The 25,930-nt window shown below is 38.9% G+C and overlaps 1 protein-coding gene across 3 annotated transcripts in view; it reads left to right on the forward strand.

The window, feature by feature from the left end:
• The window catches only part of SPOCK3 (SPARC (osteonectin), cwcv and kazal like domains proteoglycan 3), a 319,690-nt gene that overhangs the window by 53,968 nt on the left and 239,792 nt on the right, over positions 1–25,930 (forward strand). For 2 of the 3 annotated variants that reach the window (XM_083835643.1, XM_083835642.1), the window contains one exon: positions 10,094–10,177. In XM_083835643.1, coding sequence (XP_083691769.1) covers positions 10,103–10,177 — 75 coding nt within the window. In that variant the 5' untranslated portion in view covers positions 10,094–10,102. Of the gene's footprint in view, positions 1–10,093; positions 10,178–25,930 lie in introns of those variants that run through there. The other variant, XM_083835645.1, reaches the window with a different exon arrangement.

The raw sequence follows: 25,930 nt of genomic DNA on the forward strand, positions 1-25,930 counted from the left end.
TCTAATTTCAGGGGAATATGAAATTCAGACACCGTGTGGGTTTTGGACTTTTTCCACAGAACTGTCAGAAGAAAGCTGTGGCCTTTAATGATCACCAAGTATCTATGTTCAATTGAGTGTGACTAGATGAAGCAAGAATTCAAACTGAGTCTCCTCAGCGAACTGTCTGCTGATTGAGATGTAGCTCAGTGAGAGCAAAATGGTCCCATGAGGACAAATTTCTATTGAAAAGGCAAGTGCAAAAACCTGATTTGAGGCTAGAAAGTATTTGCTGGACAGGTTGTGATGTAGAATTTTGATAAAAAGGGAAGGGAAAATGATAACAAAATGCTAGGGCATTTTTTATTTTGAAATAAAAATGTGTCTCTCTCATTTCTACAATAAAGAAATACTCTTAATTTCTTCCCCTTTCTGTGGAAATGCTTTCTATTTGATCTGCACACAGAACTCATGGAAATTCATGTGACTCAGATGTTCCCCTGGAGTTTCAGTATTTCTTTCAGTGAGGTATTTCAGATTAACAACTGTCACCTTGTGTTGAGGTAAAGAGCAGCGTACAAGTTACACACTCACTTGTGCCAGCTTTTCTTGGCACCTTGATGGATTTAGAATTGGCAGGATTTCCCTTCATTTCTACCTTTCTGCTATTCTCATCATCCTATATTGGATAGTAAAATATTAAAAAATATAGCAGAGAATAAAAGAAAAAAGAGAACTACAAGGAGAGGTTAATATACAGCTCAGAAGAATTCTCATCAGATGCAATCTCTTCTGATGTATAGACAGAACAAAATACTGTTTGCCTAAAGCAGCATAAAACATCCAAGTCTTCTCCAACCTTTCTACCTCCTCACAGTCCAGGAAAGTGGCTGAGAAAATGGTGACATTTTAAGGTGAATGACAAGTTACTCTGAAGTTCCTTCCACACAAGGAAAACTTATGAGGTGTCTCAGGCAATGAATAAATGTCCCTGTGAGCCCATGGTTTACATCCTTGTCTTATTAGTCCAGGTACCTTTTCTCATTCAAGTCACTGTCTGCTGAAGCTGCTGAAACCTCGACGTAGGAGAGCTCTCATCAGCCTTTTAGAAATGCTGCTGACGAAGCTCTTCATATCTGAGCACCAGCTTGCTTAATGGCAACTTTCTGCACAGATCATTTGTTTGTTTGTTTTCAGAACAATTTTCTCCATCCTCTTTGGATGCCCTTATTTCACGTGGGTTACCAGTTTGTATTGAAGCTCAGCACTGGCCATGGTCACTGGAAAGTGCTGGGCTCCTCCAGAGACGAGGACACACAGCTGCCTGCAGTTTCTGACAGTGCTTGTTCACTCCAACCACGGAAGTCGTGGCTGACAGCAATAGCAGGTAGAGAATTCCCTGGCCATTAAAACATTTGCTGTTGAAATTAATAAACTAATTTGGTTTCGTGACAAAAGATAGCAATCTGGTTGTGCTAAATTTATGTTTTCAGGTGAGAAAATTCTTCGATACAGTTCCTCCATTCAGATCCACACCCATCTGAGGTGCACAGGACAGAGCCTGTTTGCCGTGGATGATGGCTGCGGTAACATTCCTCCAGCCAAAATATTATCAGCAGTTTTGTAAATGAACTTATGATAATTTTTATAAGCAGTCAGAGCATTCAAATTCAAATTTGAATATGGATAAGTTTCTATATGTGTTTATTGGACTTTTATCTATTTTTCTTGTTTTGTAATGAACACATTGTAGCTGTATAACCGTCTGCCCTGAAGTCTGCAATATATAAAACATAGAGCATAGGTAATGAGAACTGTTTGTCACAGCCTTAGAGTCTTCAGGGACCTAATATAAATCTAAGTCTAACTCCTCCCAGAGGTCTAGTCAGTTTTAAAGCATAGGTTTATATTCCATTTGTATTTTGATAACAAGTCATATTTATTATGGTCTTCCTAATGGCAGGTCTTCATTCAAGTATTAAAGAAGATATAATTCACAGGTGTGAATATACAGGTGTAGTCTGGAACTAAAAATAAAAAGACCCTGAAGAATATCATCCCTACATCATTACTTTAGCCATTGCTAATGAAAAAAATGTGCATTTAAATGAGGCAATTAAAAAGGATGCAAATTAAAAAAAGGAAATTGAAAATGCACATGACATGAACAGTATTTGCACGGGGGCTACCAACTTAAAGGTGATTAAAATGTTTTCACAGATTAAACCATAGCAAGAACATTGCCTGGTTATTCATATAGTTAATTATCTGGCTATACAGTAAGTGATTTTCTTATTATATTGCATCATTTAAAGGCTGGCTGCTACAGAAGCGGTTTGTCATAGTTTTGGATTAAATCTGGTTTTAAATCATGGCTATACTGAACAGTGGTATCTGGCTGAAAGCGTGTTAAGCACTTTAATTTGGGAAGTGCTTTTGAAAAAGTAAATACCTAAATTGGATGGAAATAGACAATCAGATCAATTCAATTGTCCTGGCCAGCACCAAGGCTTCAGAGGAAAGTGTTAGGACTTGGTATACAAAGCTCATTACCCTTCCATGCTGGGCTTATGGTAGCTTAACCCTGAAGCATGAGAATCAGTACTGTTCTACAAAGTTTAGTAGAAATGTTGATAATGCTGTAATGTCCTGTGAAAATAACTTGAAAAACATTAAGTTGCAATACTCTGATAGTGGAAGGCCAGATTCTGCTTTCAGTTGTACTCAGCTTCAGTTGCTTATGTGCTCTGGAGTCAGATCTGGTTCAAGTTTAAGATGCAAATCTACAAACATTAATAATTTTTGCTAATGAAAACTATTATTTACCATGCCTATTGTTGTCTGCAGTACATCACTTGTAGTTTTTGACTAGGGGAGTCACATTTCTTCAATTCACAAGACTGAGATTCTGAGGTAGTTCACCTTCAGGTAGTGTTAGCTGGGAGAAAAAAAAAAAAAAAAAAGAGGTTATAACAGAGGCTTTAGTATCTCTTCAGGTCCTTTTGATCCTGTCAGTTACATCTGTATTATTTAACAGAGGCAGCTGAGGACAAGGACAGCATGCCATGAGGCTTTATGGGTTGCCTGCATTTCCACCAAAGCAAGGTGCCTTTGCCCACTCTGCCGGGATGCAGCAGTTTTCCTCTCTCTTTGGTGTCACTGGAGAGAGTTTTTCCCTACAGAAGTTAAAACTGTGTGATGGAGCATGTTAACAATCAACCAGTTCAGATCACGTGTGCCCTGGAACTGTGTAGTTTGCTAGTTAAGAATAGAGCCATTTTAAAAGCCGTACTTTGTCATTGACTTTGGAGGCATGTGAGTGGCTGGTGATTACTTACATCGGTGGCAGCAGCCTTTGGCTCTGCTCCACGCTGCCTGCAGAAATGCAACAAGAGTTAGGAGTTGTCACAGGGCACTGGGAGAAGTGGCCATCAGCTGCTCATCGGCTGTTGCACACAAGGGTTCCTGCATGTGCTATGGATCAAGCTCCCACAGGCAGCTCAGTATCTTTCTATAATCAACGCTTTCTTAGAGTCAGCTTGCTGACTGTAAGAGGAGCTGAAGCACATCACATGCAACTTGGTTACTTCATATTTCACTTGATGTTGTGCTTCACAGGTTGGGAAAACTTGTTTTCACAGTAGGAGAAATTCCTTTATGACAAACTGAGGTAAGTACGGGAAGCAGAGTTCGCTGTCTGGCCTGTCTCTATGTATTATAAGTTCAGTAACATGAAAGTACATTAATGAGCCAGTTTATCTGTCAGGAAGCTACAGGCTACCAAAGAGCTCTGTCCTGTGAGATACCAGTCTGCCCACCAACATTTCTTGTGAATGCTGGAGAATGTACAAAATCCCCTGCAAATGAGATGCACTGCAGTTGCTTTCCTCCCCCGATGCTCACTCCTTGGAAAGTCCTGTCTCATTATGTAAACCCCACTGACCTCAGGACCTGTGAACAAAGCTCAGAGGACAATTTAAACAGAAGGTGAACATGGATCATGTTTTTAATGAAGTACGTTGTTGGAGAAAATCCGACTGTAGATGTTCTTGTATAGAACATAGTGGGTAGAAATGGGAAAAGATCTGTTGGGCTGGGAAGTCTCTGTTCTTTTAGTGCAAGTTTATTCTCTATAAAACCTTCCCAGTTTTATCACCTTGGGAGTCTCAAATGATAGGGATCAAAGACAGCTTTTAAAAGGCTATTCGACAACTAGATTTTTGTCTGTGTCAGGAACATTTTTTTTTTTTTTAATATACTCTCTAAATTTTTGCTCTCTTAACAGCATTTAGTTATATTCCTTGTGTCACACTAAATTTTTTTCCACTATTATACACGCCCTTGATGCATATCTGCTTCTAGATGTTATATTCACATGCTCTTTCCTAATCATTGGCCACTGCCACGGATACAAAAGATTTCTCTTTGTCATAGTATGGACTCTGTACTTCGTATTCCTTAACCTCATTTGGAAAAAGTCATTTTTAAAGGTGAGTGAGCAGGCCAAGTTCCTTTATTCTTCCATCTCTGCTTTCATTACAGAAGGTGAAATTTGGTTGCCCTAAACATTGGCATCTGGTTTAGACATATTAAAGCATCCTGCCTGTCCTCCAGCCACCAGTGCAGAACTGTGAGTCTCCTCTGTCCTATTTGTCAATACCATGTGGGCAATTGTCCCCTGAGGATGTATCAGAGAAGACTGGGCAGCTTCATCATAATCTAAATGTCTATACTGAATGTGGAATTTAGACCTTCAAACAGCATCACTGAAAGCTGACTCCTGAGGAGCTGTTAAGGATAATGATTCAAAAGTGTCCATTTGAAGCAATAGCTTATGGTAACTAGGAAAAATCTATGAGTATGTTAATATAGAGATGTAAGATTGTCTAGAGACAAGGAAAAAACATTAAAATGTGTGAGTGCAGGCTGACTAGTGACTACACAAACACATACGTAAGAAATCCTACAGGCCCATTTTGAGTCTCCTTTCAGGAACATAATAGGCATTTTAGAAATTTCTGTTACCCATTTGTGGATTGACCCACTTCATAATTACTGTTAATAACCATTGTTAGTGTTCATTTTTGTAAGTTCAGATAAAGAGAGTATTTGGGGTATCTAGTGACTAATGAAAATAGTATTGAAGACTACATAAAAATATACGTGAAATAATTCTTTAATCATGTAAGGAATCTTGTAAGAGAACTGGGAATTAAGAAAACAATACTCTGTAGCTCAATATTGAATTAAAAGCATTACTTTTTTTCAAGTAGAAGTATTCATGATAAGTTACATTACTGTATTGATTTTACCCTGAGCGGTAATTATTTTATTGTTCTACAAATCATACCAGAAGACTAATTTGATATAAAACAGTGCTGACATGGAAAACAATAAGAAAGGAAGACTGTGTACTAGTGAATAATATGATAGGATCATATTTTTCCCTTTTTGCTGTAAATTTGACAGCTGTCTCTTTGTAAGAATCAAACTAAAAAGTTCAAAGGAAAGTGTGTAAAAAAGAAAACTGCTGGTCTAGCAATGTTTCATGGTGCTGGCACAAACTATGAGGTAGCCCTTCAGCTTGTTGAGTGCATATAGCATTTTCTACTAATAGTGATATTATTTTGTTACATTTTTTAGTTATACTCTTTTCTTCACATTTTAGCGGTGTTTTATTTTGATGATACCAATATGCTTTATATATGTAGGATACTTTCTGAATCTATTTTTTTTTCTTCCAAACCATTGTTTGTTTTGACTAAACTTTCCATTGCTGCAGCTACTTTCTATTTTTTTCTTGACAGAGCAAGAGTTTTTTAACCATTGAGAATCCCCAGCAACAATCTACAAATAATAACATTATTTATTATTTGTTTCAGAAGCTCTTAGTATGTCCCTCCAAATATGAGAAAGAACAATTTCCCTGTAATGAAGGAGTTCACAGTAATACTATTCAAATTATTTCTAGCAATAACAACTTTACAATAAAATGTAATTGTAGCTTAGGAACATGGGAAGTGTAATAACGATGGAAATAGTCTTTTATTAAAAAAAAAATAAATTAAAAAGCATCCTCTCCCTTCCTGAGGATTTGAATTTTGTTCTGTTTTGTTCATTTTAGAAAACATGCAATAAATCATCTCTTAAATTTACTCAATGATATATTGAGAATCTTATATTAAAAATGTTGATCTCAATGTTGTTTAGAGCTAAATAGTCCTTATCTTGGGATAGACACACACATTACAAAATAGAAATAAGTTTGCTTCTAGTGCTTTAGTTCAAGGAAATATATTAGGCAAAGGGAAATATATAGGACAATGTCTATAAAACACCGCCACCAAGATCATGCAGTAATTCTATACTGTTGCTTGAAAAACAAACTCAGTGCCAGTTAAAAGAAATGGGTAGGAATCTCTGTTCTTCACATTTAAGCCGTCAGTCTTGAGGACATCATTTTTCAGACACTTGTGGAACAGCTTCCTTAGAAAATGAACTAGCAGCTGATTAGGGTGTGTGGTGTCCAAAGAGCGATGTCCATCACACTAACAGCTTAAATGGATGCAAGTGTAATTGCTTCTTTTTTCATCAGAGGGTATTAACCTTTAACACTGGCGGAGGAAAACCAGCTGCAATAAAAACCATGCATTTTAATATCCAAGTTTTACTTACAGTTCACATTAATCTCATGGGGACGTGGGAGTAACTTTGAGCATGAGTTTCTGAAGGTACATTGAGCCATAAGGCTTAGTAAATCCTGTCAATACTTCACTCTTTCATGGTCACGTGGGAGAGATTAAGGGGAGTATTGAAAATATTGTGAAAATTAGTTGGTTAAAAAAAAAAAAAGGAGCATTGCAGAGCTTTTATATTTTCTCAGGCCTCCAAGAACGGCTCTTTAAGGGGATTTTTTATTATTATTATTTTTGTCTGAAAGACAGAATCAATCTATTTTAATGGAGTCACTTGGGAATGATAATAACACCATTCTCTTAAGCTACAGGGAAAAGGATCATGAAATTCACTTAGCTGGATAGCCAAGAAAGTATTTCAGAAGATGATCATTCCTAATTAGTCATAGGTTCAATTTTTATATTTATCTGAGTAGCGGTTTGCTATGAGTCCAGTCTGTTGCAGCTTAAACCCTGCCAAAATGCATTTTAGCCTGAAAAATTTTGGAGAACTAGCGCATGTAATAAATGGATGGACAATCAGTTACAGAGATGTGTCAGTTCATAACACTCAATAGGAACTTGCTTCTGGATTATTACAAAGTGCAAGTTGCTTACAGGCTTTGTAGATTAATGCATGAGATCTTTATTGACTGCACAAGAATTACAGTTCAAGAAGTGAATACTCTTTTTAATTAAAACCTTCTTAATAAACACAATTTACGTTCCAAACATTTTTTTCTTTTATTTTAATTAAACAAACAAATAAATAAAACTTTTTTTTTTTTTTTCCACTTTGCAGTATGTGTACTTCCTCAGAGAAGCATCATCTTTATACCAATTGGAAATAAGTTATGCTTAAACATGTCTGTCATTCTATCTCTCAAAGACAATGTCATGGATTATTCTTCAAGCCCATAATCACCCCAAAGTTTCTGGTTACCATCATGCTTGAGCTCAGTAAAAAATCAATAGCATGTTGCATGGATTAACACCATTTAGATAACAGTATGATTATCATATTACATGGTTTTATGGAATATAAAGTTCAGACTCAGAACTAGACTATTGCCTGTGCAGGTGAGAAATGGGCTAAGAATCTGTTTAGGATTTAGCCAGACATTTCATTTTCTGAAATTAAAGGTCAAAATTCCTCCTGATGATCTTTGGAGCAAGAAGGGGCAAAGGTGGTAAGAACTGACTGCAGAACCTCATGGTCCTGACATTCATTGCTATGCATTGGGACCAACTCTTTACCCATATAACCCTGCGTGAATGGCTGCAGTTTGTCAGCTGGAGACAGAAGGGAGGAGGGAGGTTCCTGGATCTCGTGCTGCAATGCATAGGCTATATCTGGGCTTTTTTCTTCTCACCCGTCTGTGTAAATCCTTGTAACTTTCCATTTACGAAGCTCAAAATATACAAATAGACTTTGCTTCTGTCTTTGACTGATGTGCATCAGCAATGATTCAAGCTAATAGAGTAAGATAATCTCCCATCTTTAAGCACTTCACATCACTGACTGTTGCAACTCTTAGACTTGGTGTTTTGGAACAGTTGCTGCACTTGACTCATGAACGGTGGAATATTGCTTTGGCAACCCTTAGAACAAGGGTCCTGGTGGGATCTAGAAATGCTTAGCATCCCACTGCACATCTCCAAAATGCTCTCAGCTTGCACCCTCAATGTGTTCCACGTGCTACTTTGTGTGGAGTTGACAAGGCAAGGATCTCCTAGCTACTGCTGTAAACCAAGTGGACTCGCTGCTGGCAGCAGGGAGTAAGGGTTTACTGAGACAGGATTTCAGTGAATGTGGATACTCTGTTCGTGAATTTAGCATGAGTGTTCCATTTACTATATTTGTATATTTAATATGATTATTGCACAAATAAATCTATAAATAGTATACATTTAAAGTAAATTTATATAGGACTTTCCAAAGAGGTTTTAGATGGAGGTTACTTTTTTGCAATGTTTAGTTTTTTTTTTTTTTTTTTTTTTTTCCCCATGCAGTATAGGTCTCTTTCTGATGATTGTTTTCTGTTCAGCTGATATAACATTCCCCATGTTCGAGAAACATAACAAAGACTTAATATTGATATTCACATTTTTACTGTTAGTACACAAGTTTTATAGCCTTTGGCCAAATTCTCCTCTTGCTTACACTAAAGACAAACTTTAGTTTTTAAATTTTTATGAACTGTATATGAAAACCCATATACGCCCACTGGTGATTTTTTTCGTGCTAGTAGAGTGTATTTGGTTTACGTGTCAAGGTTTTGGTAGCGGGGGGCTGCAGGGGTGTTCTCTGTGAGAATAATCCAGAAGCTGTTAGGTAAGGGTCAGTTTCGGCTGACTCCAAAGGGACCCGCTGCTGGCCAGAGCTGAGCCAGTGAGTGATGTTGCTTGCATCTCTGTGAGAGCAGAGTTAAGAAAGGGGAAAAACCTGCTGCACAACATCAGCTGGAAGAGAGGAGTGAGAAGCAGCCCTGCAGCCCCCAAGGTCAGTGCAGCAGGAGGGCAGGAGGTGCTCCAGGCAGGCAGCAGCAGTTCCCCTGTGGCCTGTGGAGAGGCCCCTGGTGGAGCAGGCTGTGCCTCTGCAGCCCATGGGTCCCACATGGAGCAGATCTCCACGCTGCAGCCCGTGGAGGAGCCCCCGGTGGAGCAGGTGGATGTGGCCTGGAGGAGGCTGCGGGCCATGGAGAGCCCCCGCAGGAGCAGGCCCCGGGCCGGAGCTGCAGCCCATGGAGAGGAGCCCACGCAGGAGCAGGGGGTCTGGGGGGAGCTGCTGCCCGTGGGGGACCCGTGCTGGAGCAGTTTGCTCCTGGGGGATGGACCCCATGGTACGGAGCCATGTGGGAGCAGTTCTTGAAGAGCTGCTGCCTATGGGCAGCCCCCGCAGGCTCAGTTCGGGAAGGACGGCATCCCGTGGGAGGAACCCCACGTGGAGCAGGGGCAGAGAGTGACCGTGAAGGAGCAGCGGCGAAGAAGCCTCAGGGATTGACCGCAGCCCCCATTCCCTGTCACCCTGCGCCCCTCAGGGGGAGGAGGTAGAAGAGGGTGATGAGGGGAAGGTTTTTTCAGTTTTTTAGTTACTCACTGCTCTAGTCTATTAGTAATAAGTAATAAATTTCATTAATCTCCTTATGTTGAGTCTGTTTTGCCCATGACAATAATTGTTGAGCAATCTCCCTGTCCTTATCTCAACCCTTTAGCCCTTCCCATTGTATTTTGTCCCCCTTTCCCTTTGAGGAGGGGGAGTGAGAGAGTGGTTGTGGTGGAGTGCAGCTGTCCAGCTGAGTAAAACCACCAGATAAATTGCTCACTTTTTTTCTAACATGTTTGTGGGAGTTATTGTGGCCATTAGCATGGATCAGAAGAGCGTATGTTGATATTCAATAGAGTAATGCAGAATGCCTATTTCCAAATTTGTCTTTCAGAGTCCTGAGATGGCTGCATCCCAGACGCTCCCATTACACAATTCAGTGAAACACCATGGCAGCTGGACCTGTAGCTTTTGGGAGGTGAGTAATAGGTGACGTGAGAAGTACTCTGAAGAATGGGGTTTATGTAACTGAAGTCAGACAAATTTTGAGCCATTTTTCAAGACCACAACATATTGTGGCTTATTTAAATTATGATGTGCAAGTGTAGCTGTAAGTGGACATATGTGAATAGCTTTAGCACAATCTCCGTGATGCACCTGCGAGATTTGCTAAATGCAGAATTGGAACTGTGTCCTGGTTTAGCTGCACGTCAGTGAAAAGACCAATTTAAAGGCTTTGTTATGGTGAGTTGAGCACTACATTCTAAACTATGCTTTTCAGCCACTCTAAATATTACCTGATAATTGTTTTTGACTTGAGGTGTCTCATAATTAGTCCCATCTTGTAATCAAATTGTGGTAACTTTTGGAAAAGCACCATTTAAAGAGAATTTTATTTATCATTGCCAATGTATTTTTCAATATCTTCTTTTGGCTGTGAGATGATTCTGAACTCATATACTGTTAACACTTTCCACTTGCATGTATGTAGTTCAGATTGGTACTAGGTTCTTTGCCATGAGCAAAATGCTTGGCTGTAATATGATATACTTAAAATAGAGAGATGTAAAATCCACATACACTGTAGAATCATTTCTTTAAACTTAGTGATGACACAAGGAGAGAAATGCAAAAAAAAGAAAAAAGTGTGTAAATAGTAAATGCTTATATTGTTATTAGGTTTGGAAATGTTTACTCATGTTAGGAATGAAACTGTGGCCTCTATGAAGTGGCTGGAGTTTCTGCCAACGGCTTCAAGAGGCAAAGTATTCCTATCAGAAGTGACGAGCTGTTGGATAAAAATGTCACAGGTTCTTAACAGCATCACTTCCAAGGATTCTTTTGAAAATCTTGCTCTTTTTCTTGATGCCAGTTACTTAACAGCTCTGCATTAAACACATTTTTCATAAAACAGCAACTACTCCAAACTCCCCAATTTGCCATGCATTCATTAAAAAGACCAAATCACTTATAGCATTGCATAAGAGCATACCTGAATGAAAAAAATAATGGGTTTCAAAGTAAGATGTCAGTCTGTGACCCCCATCAAAGGACACAATCATCATCAGCCAATTCATACTTGTCATGTGTACAATTTGGGCTCTCCAACTGCAGTGGAGGCGATACTTTAGCTAAAACGTACCCATACGTGACGTACTATACAAGTCTGTGGTAGCTCTTGGGTGTGTTACTGCTGCCTGACAAGGTCCCGTCTGTCAGCTGAGCTACAGGAACAGCCACGTCTATCTTCTTAGCCTGTCCCAGCTTCAGAGTGAAGCAAGCTGTCTGAAATTCAAGTTAAGGAAGTTTCAGCTAATGTATTTTACTTCCTAGTCTGAAAGCCAGTTCAGCTCAGAGCACATAGAACAATATTCCCACTCAGCTTGGGTGCACTCATCATTCCTCATGCCAATGGATCATTCTGGCAGTCTTTTGGTAACACTGATTGTTAAAAAAAATACAGCCCGAGAGTATTCTTCTGTACCAACTCTATTCCCTCAGATTTGCTTTCTACAAGAGAACCCCAGCACCCTCTTGCTAGTCAAATAACTAAAGTAGAAGTTCGCAGAAATTTGCCCATTATATTTAGAAAATCATTTGAACATAGTGGTAATGAATTGCTGTCTTGCTAAACTGTTAGAGATGTTATATAGCATCCCAGTTGTATTACCATGCAATTATCTCATGCAGATCTGCCTGGGAACAAAAGGGAAATTCAGAAGAGATATTTGCTTTTGATTTCCTGCCTTTTGTACTACTGAAGGCTCATTTTTAAAATTATAAGACTACACCTTTGCGCATAATGTATTGTCATTCTATTTTGACAGCTGATGAGCTTAGCATTCTGTGATGACAGTTATTAGAAATGATTTTAAATAACACGTGCAAACAATACCACTGTGTTTCTGAGTACTTACTCAATGACTTGTTTACTGGCACTTCCCTTCAGTACTGCACAAACTATAGTGACAGATTTTTCTCTCAGAAATCATCCATCATTGCCTTGAACTTGTCAAGATGAGTAAGACTGCCATACTCATCTATAATGGCATTCATATCTTTAAAGCCAAGGCTTTCATAAAGATATTCAGCCTATTGGAGGTAGAAAAATTTGATTAGATTCTTTGAAACAGTTAAAATCACTCCTTAGTTGAATGCCTAAACTCTAGAAACACAACTCTTATAATTTCTAAAAGCTCCTAAAGAAAAAAAAAATTGAATACTCTATCTGTTACTTTCTTTTGGACTGGCTTAAATAAACATCAGTTGTCCATACTGTGAAAAGACAATAGGTAAAACATGCCTTTTTAGCTGCTTCTTAGATTTAGAACTTTATACCATATCCATTTTCATACATATGTTAACCTAAAGAGTTAATGCAGCAATTCACAATTCACAATTCTAAGGAAAGCGAAGAGACAGTGCCATAGAAGACAAAATAAAGTAAAAATAGTTTTTTATTGAGGATGTTTGGGTATGGAGCCAGTGTATGGGGTGTGTGGCCCCTATAGCAGTGTTGACCATTCGGTCCCACTCAGTCCACTCATTACTGAGTGATCAGCACGCTAGCTGATGCTGCTGGGGAAACTACCTTCCCCTCCACCCCACTCCATTTCCCATGACAAATCTGCCCACGTGCTGAATATGCACAGGATCACAGAATGATTTGGCTGGATGGGATCATCTACTCCGACACGCCTGCCATCAGGTTGCTCTAAGTCCTGTCCAACTCAGCAATGAACACTTCCTAGGATGGGGCATCCACAACTTCCTGATATCCAGTGCACTGGTTAGCTTTGTCCCACTCATTTGGAAACTCTGTGCAGACTCCTAGACTGAAGTTTTTGTTAAACTGCCTGTAGTATCTACCTATACTCTGCATCAGGCACAGCAGGCATGGGGTACGCTGCTGACTCAGATTTCCACTGGGTATCAGCATTTGTAAACATCATACATCTTGCTTTTTGTTTAATCTGTATGAGGGAACGTAGGCTGGAAAACTGGAAAGCAGATAATCTTATTCAGTGAAGATGTAGCCAAGAAGCCTGAATGATTGCTCTTGGGCTTCAAAAACATTAACAACTTTCAGGGAGCGTCACTAGGCAGCTGTGCCTGGGCTCATGCCAGGCAGAAAGAGACATTCCTGGAGAAGGAACAAGTTCCCAAGGAGAAGGTACCAGCGGACGTTAGATCAAGCTCCATTTCTGTCCGTACCAGGAGAAAGTTATCCCAGATTACTGTAAGCACACTAGAAATGGCTCTCTAATTATAATTTTAATTGCCTATAATTGCCATGTTGCATTCAATTGCATAAAAGTCTGCCTCTTTCTATGGCAGATGCATATTCATTCAGCTTAAAAACCTTTCAGAGCTTGAGGTATGTAGGTTCATGGCAGGCACTGCTCTTGCTCCAGATGGCTGCAGCTATAGATTTGTAGCAGATTTTTTTAGGAGTACTTTTTAAAGTTCTTCAATCATGCTTCCACATTTTTGAGGACACACGATAATAAGGAGCAATGATATTGGCTAGTGACCCCCCAGCTCCAGAACACCTCACTTCTGTAATTTATTTGAAAATGAAAGGACAGAACTGGAGAACCTGGAAAGATTAAGATAAATGAGAAGGGATGCAAAATAAGATGAACAGAACTCAAAAGTATAGCATATGAGCAGACAGGAATGAGATGGGAGAAAAAGTTCAGAGAGGTAACATTTGGTTTATTTTCTTGTCGTTTGCAATACAGATACCATTTTTCTATGGAATAAAGCAAAGAAATTACAAATATCGTTATGATTTTCTGAAAGTGGAATTCAAAGATAATTATATGATTATTTCTATTACAGTGTTTATAAGAATAGATGATAGAACTGGTTATCATATTTAAAGGTCTGTGTCAATACAATATCTAAAAGCCTCAACATTTAATATATTGTAGTTGCAGAATTCCTGTCAAGTTTGAAAATGTGATTTTTCCTGTATTACAAATAACAAATTGAGGAAGAGAAAGAGGTAGTGCTACAGAAGGACAAAAATGTTGTGAAATTACATGTGCAACACTGAAGTTGGTAGAGAATGGATTAAGTAGACAGGAATATTACGGCAGGAATAGAAAGTGAAGAAAGTCTTTCAGAGAGTGTCTGGAAGCAACAGGTCTTATATATTTCAAATGATAGCTTTTGAGAAAGAAACTGCTTTGCTAGACTGCTTGAAACATGCATGCTTAAAAGATGTTTCAGTACTTAGTCACATTCAGTAAAAAAATCAATTTCTTATGTTCATATGGCATTTCATGTCTTTTAATTTGTGCCCATTGCTTTTTGTCCTGTCGGTGGACACTGCTGAGAAGAGTCTAGCCCTCTCTTCTTCATCTTCTCTAAATGGGCAATTGTATGCATTAATAAAATCACTCCTGAGCCTTTTCTTCTCCAGGCTGAACAGTATTAACTCTCTCAGCCACTCATATAAGAGATTCCCCAGTCTCTTAATCATAGAATCAGAGAATGGTTTGGGTTGGAAGGGACCTTAAAGACCACCTAATTCCAACACCCCTGCCATGGACAGGGACACCTCCCACCAGACCACGTTGCCCAAGGTCCCATCAACCTGGCCTTGAACACCTCCAGGGATGGGGCATCCACAGCTTCTCTGGGCAACCTGTGCCAGTGCCTCACCACCCTCAGAGTAAAGAATTTCTTCCTAGTATCTAATCTAAATCTACCCTTTTTTAGTTTAAAGCCATTACTCCTTGTCCTGTCACTACACTCCCTGACAAAGGGTCCCTCTCCCGCTTTCTTGTAGGCCTCCTTTCTTGAAGGCCACATCCTCATGGCCCTGTGCTGGACTCACCCACGTAAGTCCTTGTCTTTCTTGTACTGGGGAGCACAGAACTGGACCCAGCACTCCAGATAAGGCCTCACCTGAGCTGAGCAGAGAGGAAGGATTGCTTCCCTCCAGCAGCTGCCAACACTTTTGCCTGTGCAGCTTAGGATACTGTTGGCCATTTTTTGCCACGAGGGTGTGTTGCTAGCTCATGATCAGCTTTTTGTCCATCCCCAAGGTCCTCCTCAGCAAAGCTGCTTTCCACCTGGTCATCTCCCAGCATGTACTGGTGCATGGGCTTACTTATTCCCTGATGCAGGAAAATCAGTTAATGACTAAAACAACATGGGCAGCCAGAAGGGAACAGGAAAGTACAGATACTTTTCAACTGGTGTTTTAGTATTCATTCAAAAATTCCATTACTGACATTAAACAATGCAATTATCTCAAATAGGTGTGCTCTGTAGATCATTATTCTGGAGATGTTGTAGTTTTGGTCAATCCGTCTGTTATGACCACTGGTCTTTCAGCAAGTGCATACGGTTTTATTTCCTAACAACTTGAAAAGTAAAGAGGATAATTGTGTCTGATTGTCACAGAAGCCAAGCTCATGTTAACCTCTTGTCTGGGGTGCCTAAAATTAGGAGTTCCACCAGTCTCTGTGTCTAGAGGGAAAAGAGGTGAAAAGCACCTTTGGGGGTATTTCTGATCCTGGTTGAACTGTGTAATTTTCTTTACTGCCTTTCTCTTGGGAGATCATAGGAGCCATCAATAGGCTACAAAGTGGGGTGAAGTTTTCAAGAGCCTTGAAGTGGGAGGGAGGAATTAAAACCTCAGTGATAATGAGGGACATTAACACTAACCTGTGTAAACCTTTGGCCACCCATTGCCACAGACCATTGCCTCACTTGCCTACAAACATGCTTGTGTGTTAAATCACGTGTTAGTGCTGCCTGATGGGTAACCTGTATGAGACCTGATTGACTTCAGGGCATCTCTGAGCACTTGGCAGAGCTGATTACAGACTGAAATGGGAAGGGATTTCAAACCATACAGGTGGAAAGCAGCATTAGTTAGGGTCCTTCAGAATAGTGTAGTGCCTGCTCTTCGTGTTGAATTGAGAAAGAGCGTGTGTTATGTCAGGGCATTCAATAATCGTGTTAAAAATGGAACGACGTGTTAGAAATAGACAAAGCGCAATGTTATGATCACCGATACAGGAATTAAAAGTCAAGGTAACATCTGCTTCAAAAAATATATGATGTATTTCAATTTGCAAGATTTCAGATTGCTGGATGCCTTTAAACTGGCTGGTTCAAAAGCTTATGGAGAAATGTATAACACTTAATCACTGTCAAAACGCAGGACTTTCTGGTTCAACCTCTAATCATAAGCCAATAGTTAGCTGCAATAGCCATTGTCGGAAAGAACACCCACAGCTTTTTTATAAATCAGATGTTAAACAGATTGAATGAATTTTTGTTCATGTTTTCTGTGCACATGGTACAGGTCATAGATGAAGCCTTGTTTTTTACCTTCAATCTGACCATTGGGTATCCATTTGGAATGGAAAAATTAATCCTGTCTCTTCTATTTCGTTACATTCTAAGACAGACCATTTCCTGTCTCAGCAATAGAATTTGCTAATTAGCAGCTCTGAGGCTGTAGCAGCATATCTCAGGAAGAACCCAAAACTCCTCAAACCTTTGAACATTACACTTCTCTTTTGGATATGCAGAATACATTGATTTCCTTGTCAATAACCTGTGAATTGATTCTGTCCTCAAATTTAGGCAAGCAGTTTTTGTCGGTTTTATGTTTCTTGATAAACAGTGAGGCAGATATTGATTGCGGTGGTGTCCGTTCCTGTTGGCATGAGGAATAGATATTTGTTTTTGAGGTGGCTGAGCTTTATAATATACTATACATGACTGGCAGCTGCATTACAAAAATGAGTCACAAAAGATTTATGCCATACACATATATATTAAGTCACCCACTAGTTTTCACTAGATGGCTGAATAAATTAATTTTCTGACAGGGAAATCCACTGACACCATCAAATTCATCAGGAAGAAATGGAACTCAGGTCACTATGTGTGCTCATTCCTGGATAATACAAGAGAAGTGGTGGCATTGGCTCAGTTAGACAGACAAAACTTTGTCTTTTTCTAGGCTTACTGATCCTTTAGCTGAATCTGATTCCTACAGACTTAAAGTATCTAATGCTGGTGCTTAAATTGAGAGAGAAATTGTTCTCTACTTCCTCTTTAGGCCATGGTATTGCAAAGGGAGCTTCTCAGGCAGTGATCATTGTAGAGGCAGGTGCTGGCTGCTCTGCCAAATGAATTTGGGTGGCTACACCCAGCTTGAATGACTAATTAGATATGGATTGGCAATGATTAGTTTAGGTAACAGGTTAATAGGAATGATTAATTTAAATGTACAGGTCTTTAATTCTTTCCTGTGCTATCTCATGGTTTTGGTATGAAGGGTACCCCCATACCTGCCTAGCAGGTTAGGGCTTGGGATGCTTTGTTGAGGATCTTAGCTGTGGGTTCCAGTCCTTCTGGCTGAGCTCAGGTTTTCACTTTGTGATTTTTTTATCCAATGAACTGCGGAACATGCAAAGGTTTGGTAGGTTAATAGAGATGATTGTTCAATAATCTGTTCTTTTGGCTTTATTTTATTTCAATAAGCAATGCTGTTAGGCACTGTATAAATGATGTGTGCTGAGAAACCTAATCTCTGAGGGTGGCCATCTATGCATCATATACATTGGTGCCTAAACCTGAGAAAGAATAAGACTTGGCATGTGCCCCTCTTTTTAGCATTTTTCAGTGGCCAGTGTAGGCAATTTCCTACGAAATATTTGTAGGATATAGGATTTGAAATGAATTGGAAATCCAATTTTGGATAAAAACAGAAGAGGGAAAGATTAAAAAAGCACTATATGTGTTTCTTCAGCCCTGGGCTGTAGAATCCCTTCTTCAGGTGTGGCAATGAAGGCGAGCACTTCTGAGCCACGCTGTTCTCTCAGCCTCTTCAAGCACCTGCTTATGTTGGCAAAACGACAGATGTTACAGGCCATATTCTCTGCATCTCCAGAACGTGTTCGTGGTTTCTAACCAAATAGTCTGAAGACCCTAATCCATTCCTAATGGGCTTCTGTAGCCAAAGTAAAAGGCTTGGTCATGCTAAATAAATTATCTGATATCAAATCAAGGAGAAACACCAATGCAAAAGAGTTGATGGTGGTTTAATTGTGTGTAAAACAAAACTCTTTTCTGTCTTTAAAGTCAAGAAAACAAAAAATTTTAAGTTAATGACAAAGCTCAGTGCTGCTTTTCAAATTAATGTGCACTTCAAATTACTGTCTATATGCCATTTCTTATAATTGCCTAGTTGTACATTGGGAAAAGTTTCTGGAAACAAAATCACTGCAATGACTTTTTTTTTTTTTTTTTTGTAATCATATTTTGCAGCTGTTACGGTGCCTAGAGTTCTGTTTCTAGGGACAGTGTAACTTCTCTTCATTATTTTTTTTTTAATCCCCTCCCTACCCCATCCTCCTTTTCACAATTCTTTATCCATATATATATATGTGTGTGTGCGGTGAGAGGGAGAAACCTGTTTAAACTTGCCTCACCAATCCACTGCTTTGAATTTTTAATGATGACAGCTAACTAATAAAAGCTCTCCAAAGGTAACGAAATCACAGTAACATTCTGATGTCTCCTCTGTAGTCTGCTATGGAAACAAACATCTGTGAAAGATGATTTCCTTTAATGCTGCCTGATGAAGATGACCTTTTGAGTTATCACAAAAGTGAAGCTTTAACCACCTGCTTAGGAATAAAAGGCAGATATTTACACAGTAAATATTTTAACTACTGCAGGGGGAAAAATAATAATAATAAAAAATGCTTTAGGTAAATCTTCAAACTGTATGATTGCTGATAATTGGAACTTTTCAAAGTTAACTTGTTGCATTTCATATTCAAATTAAGTAGGTAATAACAAAACAAAGGAACACCTCTCCCCCATTTTTTTTCAAATAAATAGAGCTTTAAACAGGCAATGTTTAATCTGCAAATTGAGAAAAGAACTATATTAAAGAAAATGTAAATTACTAAGACTTTAGTAAGCACTGCAAAGTAATGACAGCAGTAAAGACAAACAAACAAAAAACTGTTAGAGGAGCCTCAGGGTAGCAGCTGGAGTATACAAGGTGATGGTGGATTTGGGCTGATGCAGAATAGTAAATCTCTTCTGAAAGATGTTCTGGGTTAAGTCAGAATCACAAGATGCATTTACAGAAATCTGCCATTAGAAAGAGTGGGAGATGGAGTTTGGCATTCCTAACATTTGGAACAGTGAATTACTAAGCTTTGAGTCTATATCAATATAATTTTTAAAGGGGAAAAAAATGGAATATGCTTGTTTGGGGATTTTTTTTTCAATTAAAATCCAGTTAGATTTAGACATATATCAACATCATTCCACATAGTGTAAATATCCCCATAAATGCAGTACAACTCTATCATACTTAGATTATTCTTTTTATTGCAGAATTAATTATATTTTGCTATTGAATTCCACTTTTTACTATTTTTCTCATCTGACTGAATGAAATATCAAACTTCTCAATGGAAAACTGGTTCTCAAATCAGCTACGGTCAGAGCTCCTGTTCTTATTCAGAGGAAAAGTTTGTACCTCCCAAAATGTGTTTCTCCAACATTAGCTAGGGGCGTTGATTAATCTTGCCCTGCACACCTGATGAGCCATAAGTAGTCTCAAAAGATACCACATGCTGAGCAACCAGCATTCTTGGGAGACCTCTCCTTTCATGACCTTGCTTATGTTGTCAGAGGTAATGGGGTCGCAGCACATGGTTCGTTTAATGGGCACCTCTTCTTGGTTTGCCTGTCCCCCTGCGTTTCCGGTTCAGATAGGACAATCCTTTTTTTTCTTTCTTTTTTTTTTTCCCCTATTGGTATCATGATTTAGCCTTCACAAAGTAATCTCTAATACTTAGGGAGCAGACTGCCAGCAAAACAGTATGTGGGGATGATGCCATGTAATTGTTAACAATAAATAAATAAAAAGTCTGAAGGCAGGAAAATGTATCTTTCTTATTTGCAGACATTTATTCAGTGACTGGAAAAAAAGAAAATGGATTTTTCAGAGAAAAGCAATTATAAAAGTTGGTTAACTATTAACCACAGTATTTAATAAACCTCAAATGATTCAGAGAGAAGGTAAAGCATTAAAATCAGCCTTTAATTATAGAGGCTGGGCATTTCTGGTGGGAGTTCATGCTAAATGTCTTTTCTGTACAAAATGTGTGAATTAATTTCCTTTAATATTTCAGATAGACTGTAAGATTCCAAGAATTATTTACTTAATTTTTTTTTTGGGGGGGGGGGGGGGCAGGGTAGGGTGTTTTTTTGTGTGTGTACGTGTGTGTGTGTGCGTGTGAAGTTCTTTGCATCTCATTTTACAAACTGAATTTGGAATAATCTTTTCTATGGTTTCCCTGGTGTGATTTTCTGCTAGTTGACAGTTCCTTGAGAACTATTCTTCCAGCAAAGCTCACTAATACAGTTTTTGATATGCACGCAGCCCATTTGGGTCTAGGCTGTACAGTGGATACGTGCTACTAGATCACATTCTGTTCACATAAGCTGTTCTAAGTTAAGTTTTGAGAAAATGTTTCTGGATTTGCCTGGACACACTCTCAGAAAATCCAGTAATACTTCTTTTTACCAATGTTTTGGGAAGTGAATAATTGCACAATGTCTTGAATTTCAGCTTGAGCTGTCCTAAAAATGGCCTGTACCATTAGGTAAGAGAAAATAAGTTTCTTTTTCAGAGACCAAAAATGAATCACTGAAGATCATGGGTATCTCTATAATGTTTAGCCATGGGTTAATGATACTTGTTGCTTATGGGAAACTCATGCTTGAGAGAAGAATACATCTGATAGTGTCTAAGATTAAGTGTGTTAGTTTGAGTTACTCTCATGAGAAACTCATGGCTTCTGATAAAGTACCAAAACTTAGAGAGAATGCAGAAAGGCCACATGCATATTATGTAGAAAATAGTTCAAGTGTATTCTCAGCACCTTACATATATAACTGATAAAATTCAATTATTGGTTCCCAGAGGCAAGAATGTTCAAAAACGTGAAGCATCTTCTTTAAGAATCGATCTAAATTTCAATGAATATTACTTTGGGGACTTGCAAAACAACATAAAGCTCTCTTTGTTGGTTTATGGTGAGAAAAATCATGAGGACTGAAATATTGATGATTCAAGGATTTGAGGGCTTAAGCAGTTTGTGTATGGTGAGATTGTTTTATAAGACCTTCATTAAAATTTTGTTTGAGCAGTTAAGGAGAGAAATAGCAGTGCTAAACCCATTTTCTTGTAGTTGGACTACTGGATTATGACCCACTTATATGCTAATTGAAGCTTTTAACCTGTTTGAGTTTAGGACATAGGCCCATATCCACAAAGCCATTTAAGGGCCTAATTCTTATTTGACCATCTAATTGTCACTGATTTGTGGAGAATGTACTCATTGGAATGGCAATTAAGTGCCTAAATACCCATGAATAACTGAGCCATGACGCTTTTCTCTGGAACTGTAGTTCATGTAGGTACTTATGTTCTAGTTCTTTGGGATATGGCAACACCCTTCTCACCTTTCCTATTTAAACAATACATATCTGCTAGTTAGACTCTGCTAGCACTAAATGGATAGGCTTTTATCACTTTGTATTTCTACAGCAATGTAGACAAAAGTTAGAAATTCATGTAAGCAAAGATAACACTTTACCTTTCCATTTCTGTGATATTCCTTGAATTTCTAGTCATTGCTGCTCATTTCATGAAATGTTGATGCAGCCAAATTAAGCACTTTTGAATCAGCAAGGGATTTTTCTTAACTGGAAGTGCAATATCCAGTCAGCAGAACCACCTGATTACTCCACATTTCTATATTTATATAGCTATGCTCACTTCCGTGTAATTGGGCTGCTACTATTAGCAGAAACCATTCAGACTTTATTAAACGTATTTGTAAAACCCATTTTCATTAAGTATGTGACATCTGCATTTCTGTCTGCTGGGCTCTGCTTTCCTACTTCAAACAATCAAAACTAGACACATTATACATCTGCCATCTTTCATAAACTAAACTGCCTCAAGTAGGAACAATGCATTTATATTTTATAATGAAAAGAAAGTCTCTGAATGCCAACTAGTAGACACAAAAGATTATCTTCCTATTTACCAGGCTTGGATTGTCAGACATTAAATTTTTTAGCAGCCACTTCTGATGAATTATTGATGCTCTCACTATTTAGAAAATGGATCACATCACTAGAGTAATTAGCACCCTGCCACTTCTGCCTATCATATTTAATGTGTCATGAGAGAAGGCTGTGTTGAACTATTTTTTTAAATGAGTGACTAGCTTTGTTTCTTATCCATTGCCCTGTTGCATATTACCATCTAGCACATGCAGATGGTATTCCATAGGGTGCATGTTTCTTGTAGCAATTTAATGATGTGGATTTTTCCTCTGAGGATTACTATGCCAAGCTAAAGTTTGAACCTGTATTTTTTACACACCAGCAGAATCTGTTGACCATAGCAAAACACATTCTTCCATGAAATATGAAGCTTTATCAGGCTAAAAACGACTCCTTAAGTCTGCCATGTAACGATTCATGTTCAGCTTGTAGCAGGAAATACTTCCTAAGTAACTGGCTTACAATACAATTTAATATTGTTAGCTCAATATTTATTTGAGGTTATCAACATATATGGTTTTCTTTTATTTAAATTGTTGCGGATTCATAAATCTCTAAATTAATTTAGTAGAGATTAGCCGTGGTGTGAATTGTCCATGTAGTTTGGCTTCAGTGATACAGAATTTAATTTTTACATGTAAACTGGATGCCTTCTGACACTGTCAAGCTGCGGTAAAGGTACAAGGTGTATTCAGATCAACGTAACCAAGTGGCGGCTTCTATATGCAAGATACTTAGACATCCTGAAATGAGGTATTTAGAAATAAAGTTGGTTAGCAGACTTTTATAATTTCAAATCAACAAAGTAGAGTTTTGCTTTGAAGTTTGTATTTTACAAAAGCACTTCTAGAAATATGAGGTTTAGAGTAGAAAGCACTCTCAAAATAAACTATACCTTAAACATAAACACAGGCCATGGAGATCTCATCAGAAATAAAATTATTTGCCATAATTTGCTGTCCTTCAACAAAAATTAAGATGCAGCTGTGGGAGTTATTCTTTTTTCTTGATTTAAATACGTTCATGTGTTTTGGAGTTTGTCATGCCTTAGTCATCCATTTCTTCCTAAGAGCCTGCTAGAAATGACTGAAAACACAGGGAAATGTGTACTGACAAAGTCATTTTATCAGACCAGTAACTTATAAATATAATGCCTGTTACTTAGAAATACAGTTTTTTAAAGATATCTGCAAGTGTGTGCTTGCCTGGGTTATGGTGCACTTAACTGAGCACTCAATTGTTCTCTGCATTTAAATGATTTCTGTGCTTGGTATGTAGGAAAATAGAAATATTAGTGGAGGTACTTAAGAAAATAGGAAAGCAGAGGGAAATATCACATGCAGTTCATGAAGTCTTTAAGAAATCAATAACTGTGTACCTAAATAAAAGACGGAATGTGACCTCACTCTGGACACGTGTATTTAAATGGACAATGGATCAACATGATTAGATGCTTAACTGGGCACGCTAGTCCTTGAATGTGTAATTACAATACACAGTATTGAAAGGTAGCCTGCTCTGTTTCAAAGTGCTTTGTTTTCTGGTTTCAGGTATTTTAAATTACTGAGGAATATATATTACGTAAAAAGGACAATAGTGGCAAAAATTCAAAACCAGATGCAAACAAAAATCTATTCAACTGAATAAATAAAACAAAAGCGTAAACTGGGGTAATACAGAGCAAAAAACAGTAATGATAAACAGGACAAACCTAATGACCTTCAGTCACTTTTCCAGACAATTTATTCTCAGTGGTAGACATGCTTTTAAATTGTCCTACAATTGCAAAGTAAAATTGTTTCTTATTTCCCCGTGCCAAGCTGGAGTGGACTCTGCTCAAAGACGTGATAGAGGCTGAAGAAATGGCAGCTGCCCTCCCCTTGGCATCTAGCACCTTGGGGTGGGAAAGCTGCCTGGCAATTTCTGCGATCACTTGGCAGCTGTGGTAGGTGCTGGAGCACCTGTAGATTCTCTAAATTGAGCGCATTAAGCCTTAGGATATACTTAATGCATTAGTGGAGGACGTACTGCTCCTCAGCTCAGTGTGACTTGTCTATTATGCTGTCAAGCTGCCTCCACTCTGCTAAGGAAACCGCAGATGTGTAACAAGCGGAGCGTGCGGGAAGTTGGCAGAGGTGGTTGTCGGCATGCAACCTGCTGCTTGCAGGGGAACAGCGATAGTTTCGTCTCTGCCGGTCAGCGCTGGGATCCACTTAAATATGTGAAGGGTCTTACAAATCTCTCTGTACATCCAAACCATCTCAATTTCCTATCTACGCCCATATCTCTGCAGAGGGCTTTACAGACGTTAGCTATTTTGTTGTCTTTGTGGTGGTGCTGAAATACATCAGTACGTGATTGCCTCTGAAAATGTTAATTTGTGATTACTTCTTATTTTGATTGATAATAAAGGCAATGGGAGGGACTTGATACTGTCTACCCAATACAAGCTAAAACAGAATTAGCAAAGAACATGTGTTAATGACCAAGGAAGGTACTGATCGTGCTGCAAATGCAAGCACCCAACTCATCTATTCATTTTTACTGTTGCGAGGCTCAGTCTTTCTCTGTAGGTTGGAGAGCTGAATACAGTGCTGTTAAAAAGGAGGTGTGTGTCCCTCCGAGGGCTTTCAGCTTACCTTAAAGCTGAGGCAGGAGGCTTTGATGTGGGGTTGGACTTCAGGACCTGGGAACCAGGTAGCAGATGTATTGGGCTGGCATGCCAGATGAGCATCTGTGCAGCCCATCTCTTTGGCAGGTTGCTTCTGGGTAAAGTACCTCCAAGGAAGCTCCTCCTGAGTGGGTGTCCACCTGTAACAGAGGGTGGTGGCATTGCCCAAGGAGGGGCTGCTTTCTGAGGCATCTGAGCTTATGGTTGGCAAAGTACTCGCAGTGGAAAAGCAGGATATCTGCTTCCTATGAAAACTACCGGGTGGTAAACTGTACATGCACTGCCTGGGTTCAGAGGGAAAGACAGACTGAGAGATTCGAATTGAGCAAGCCAACTGGCCAGTTTGCCACCTTCCCTGTTACTATCATCCCTGTCCATATGCTTTTTCATATCTATTAAGTTTTTCCTGAGCAGAACTCACTTTTTACACTGTCATCAAAAACTCAGTGCTGGGTCCTTTGCATTTCATGATTCTGCAACACAGCCTCTTGCTTGCTAATTCTTTCTGTCATAGATTCTGTTTTAGGAGGAGGATCTGAAACCTCTTTTGTTCCAAACATTGTGCTATTAGCCAAAAATCTAGGAAGTGCTTGATACCACAGTGTGCATTTCACTTTAGCTCTAAAGTAGGGAAAATAGTTCAATGCAGCAGTTCCTCTTCACTGGCAAGTGAAGTAAGGAGGAAAAAAAAAAGACAATGTACATCTGAAATGCAGGGTCTCCAAGCTTATTAGTGTGCACTCCTGCAATTACCAATACCAAGGCTCTAGCACTGAAGTGGCATCTCTGATCAGTGGTGGGGCTTGCACAGAACAAGAGTCACTCTGTGTGCTGCCAATTGCTAGCTGCATGTCTTGGTTTATATTCCAAAGTGTGCAATGCCAACATTTAAATACCACTCAAGATAAAGTCTGTAGG

The sequence above is a fragment of the Anser anser genome (genome assembly GCF_964211835.1).
Source record: "Anser anser genome assembly, chromosome: 4".
NCBI lineage: Eukaryota > Metazoa > Chordata > Aves > Anseriformes > Anatidae > Anser > Anser anser.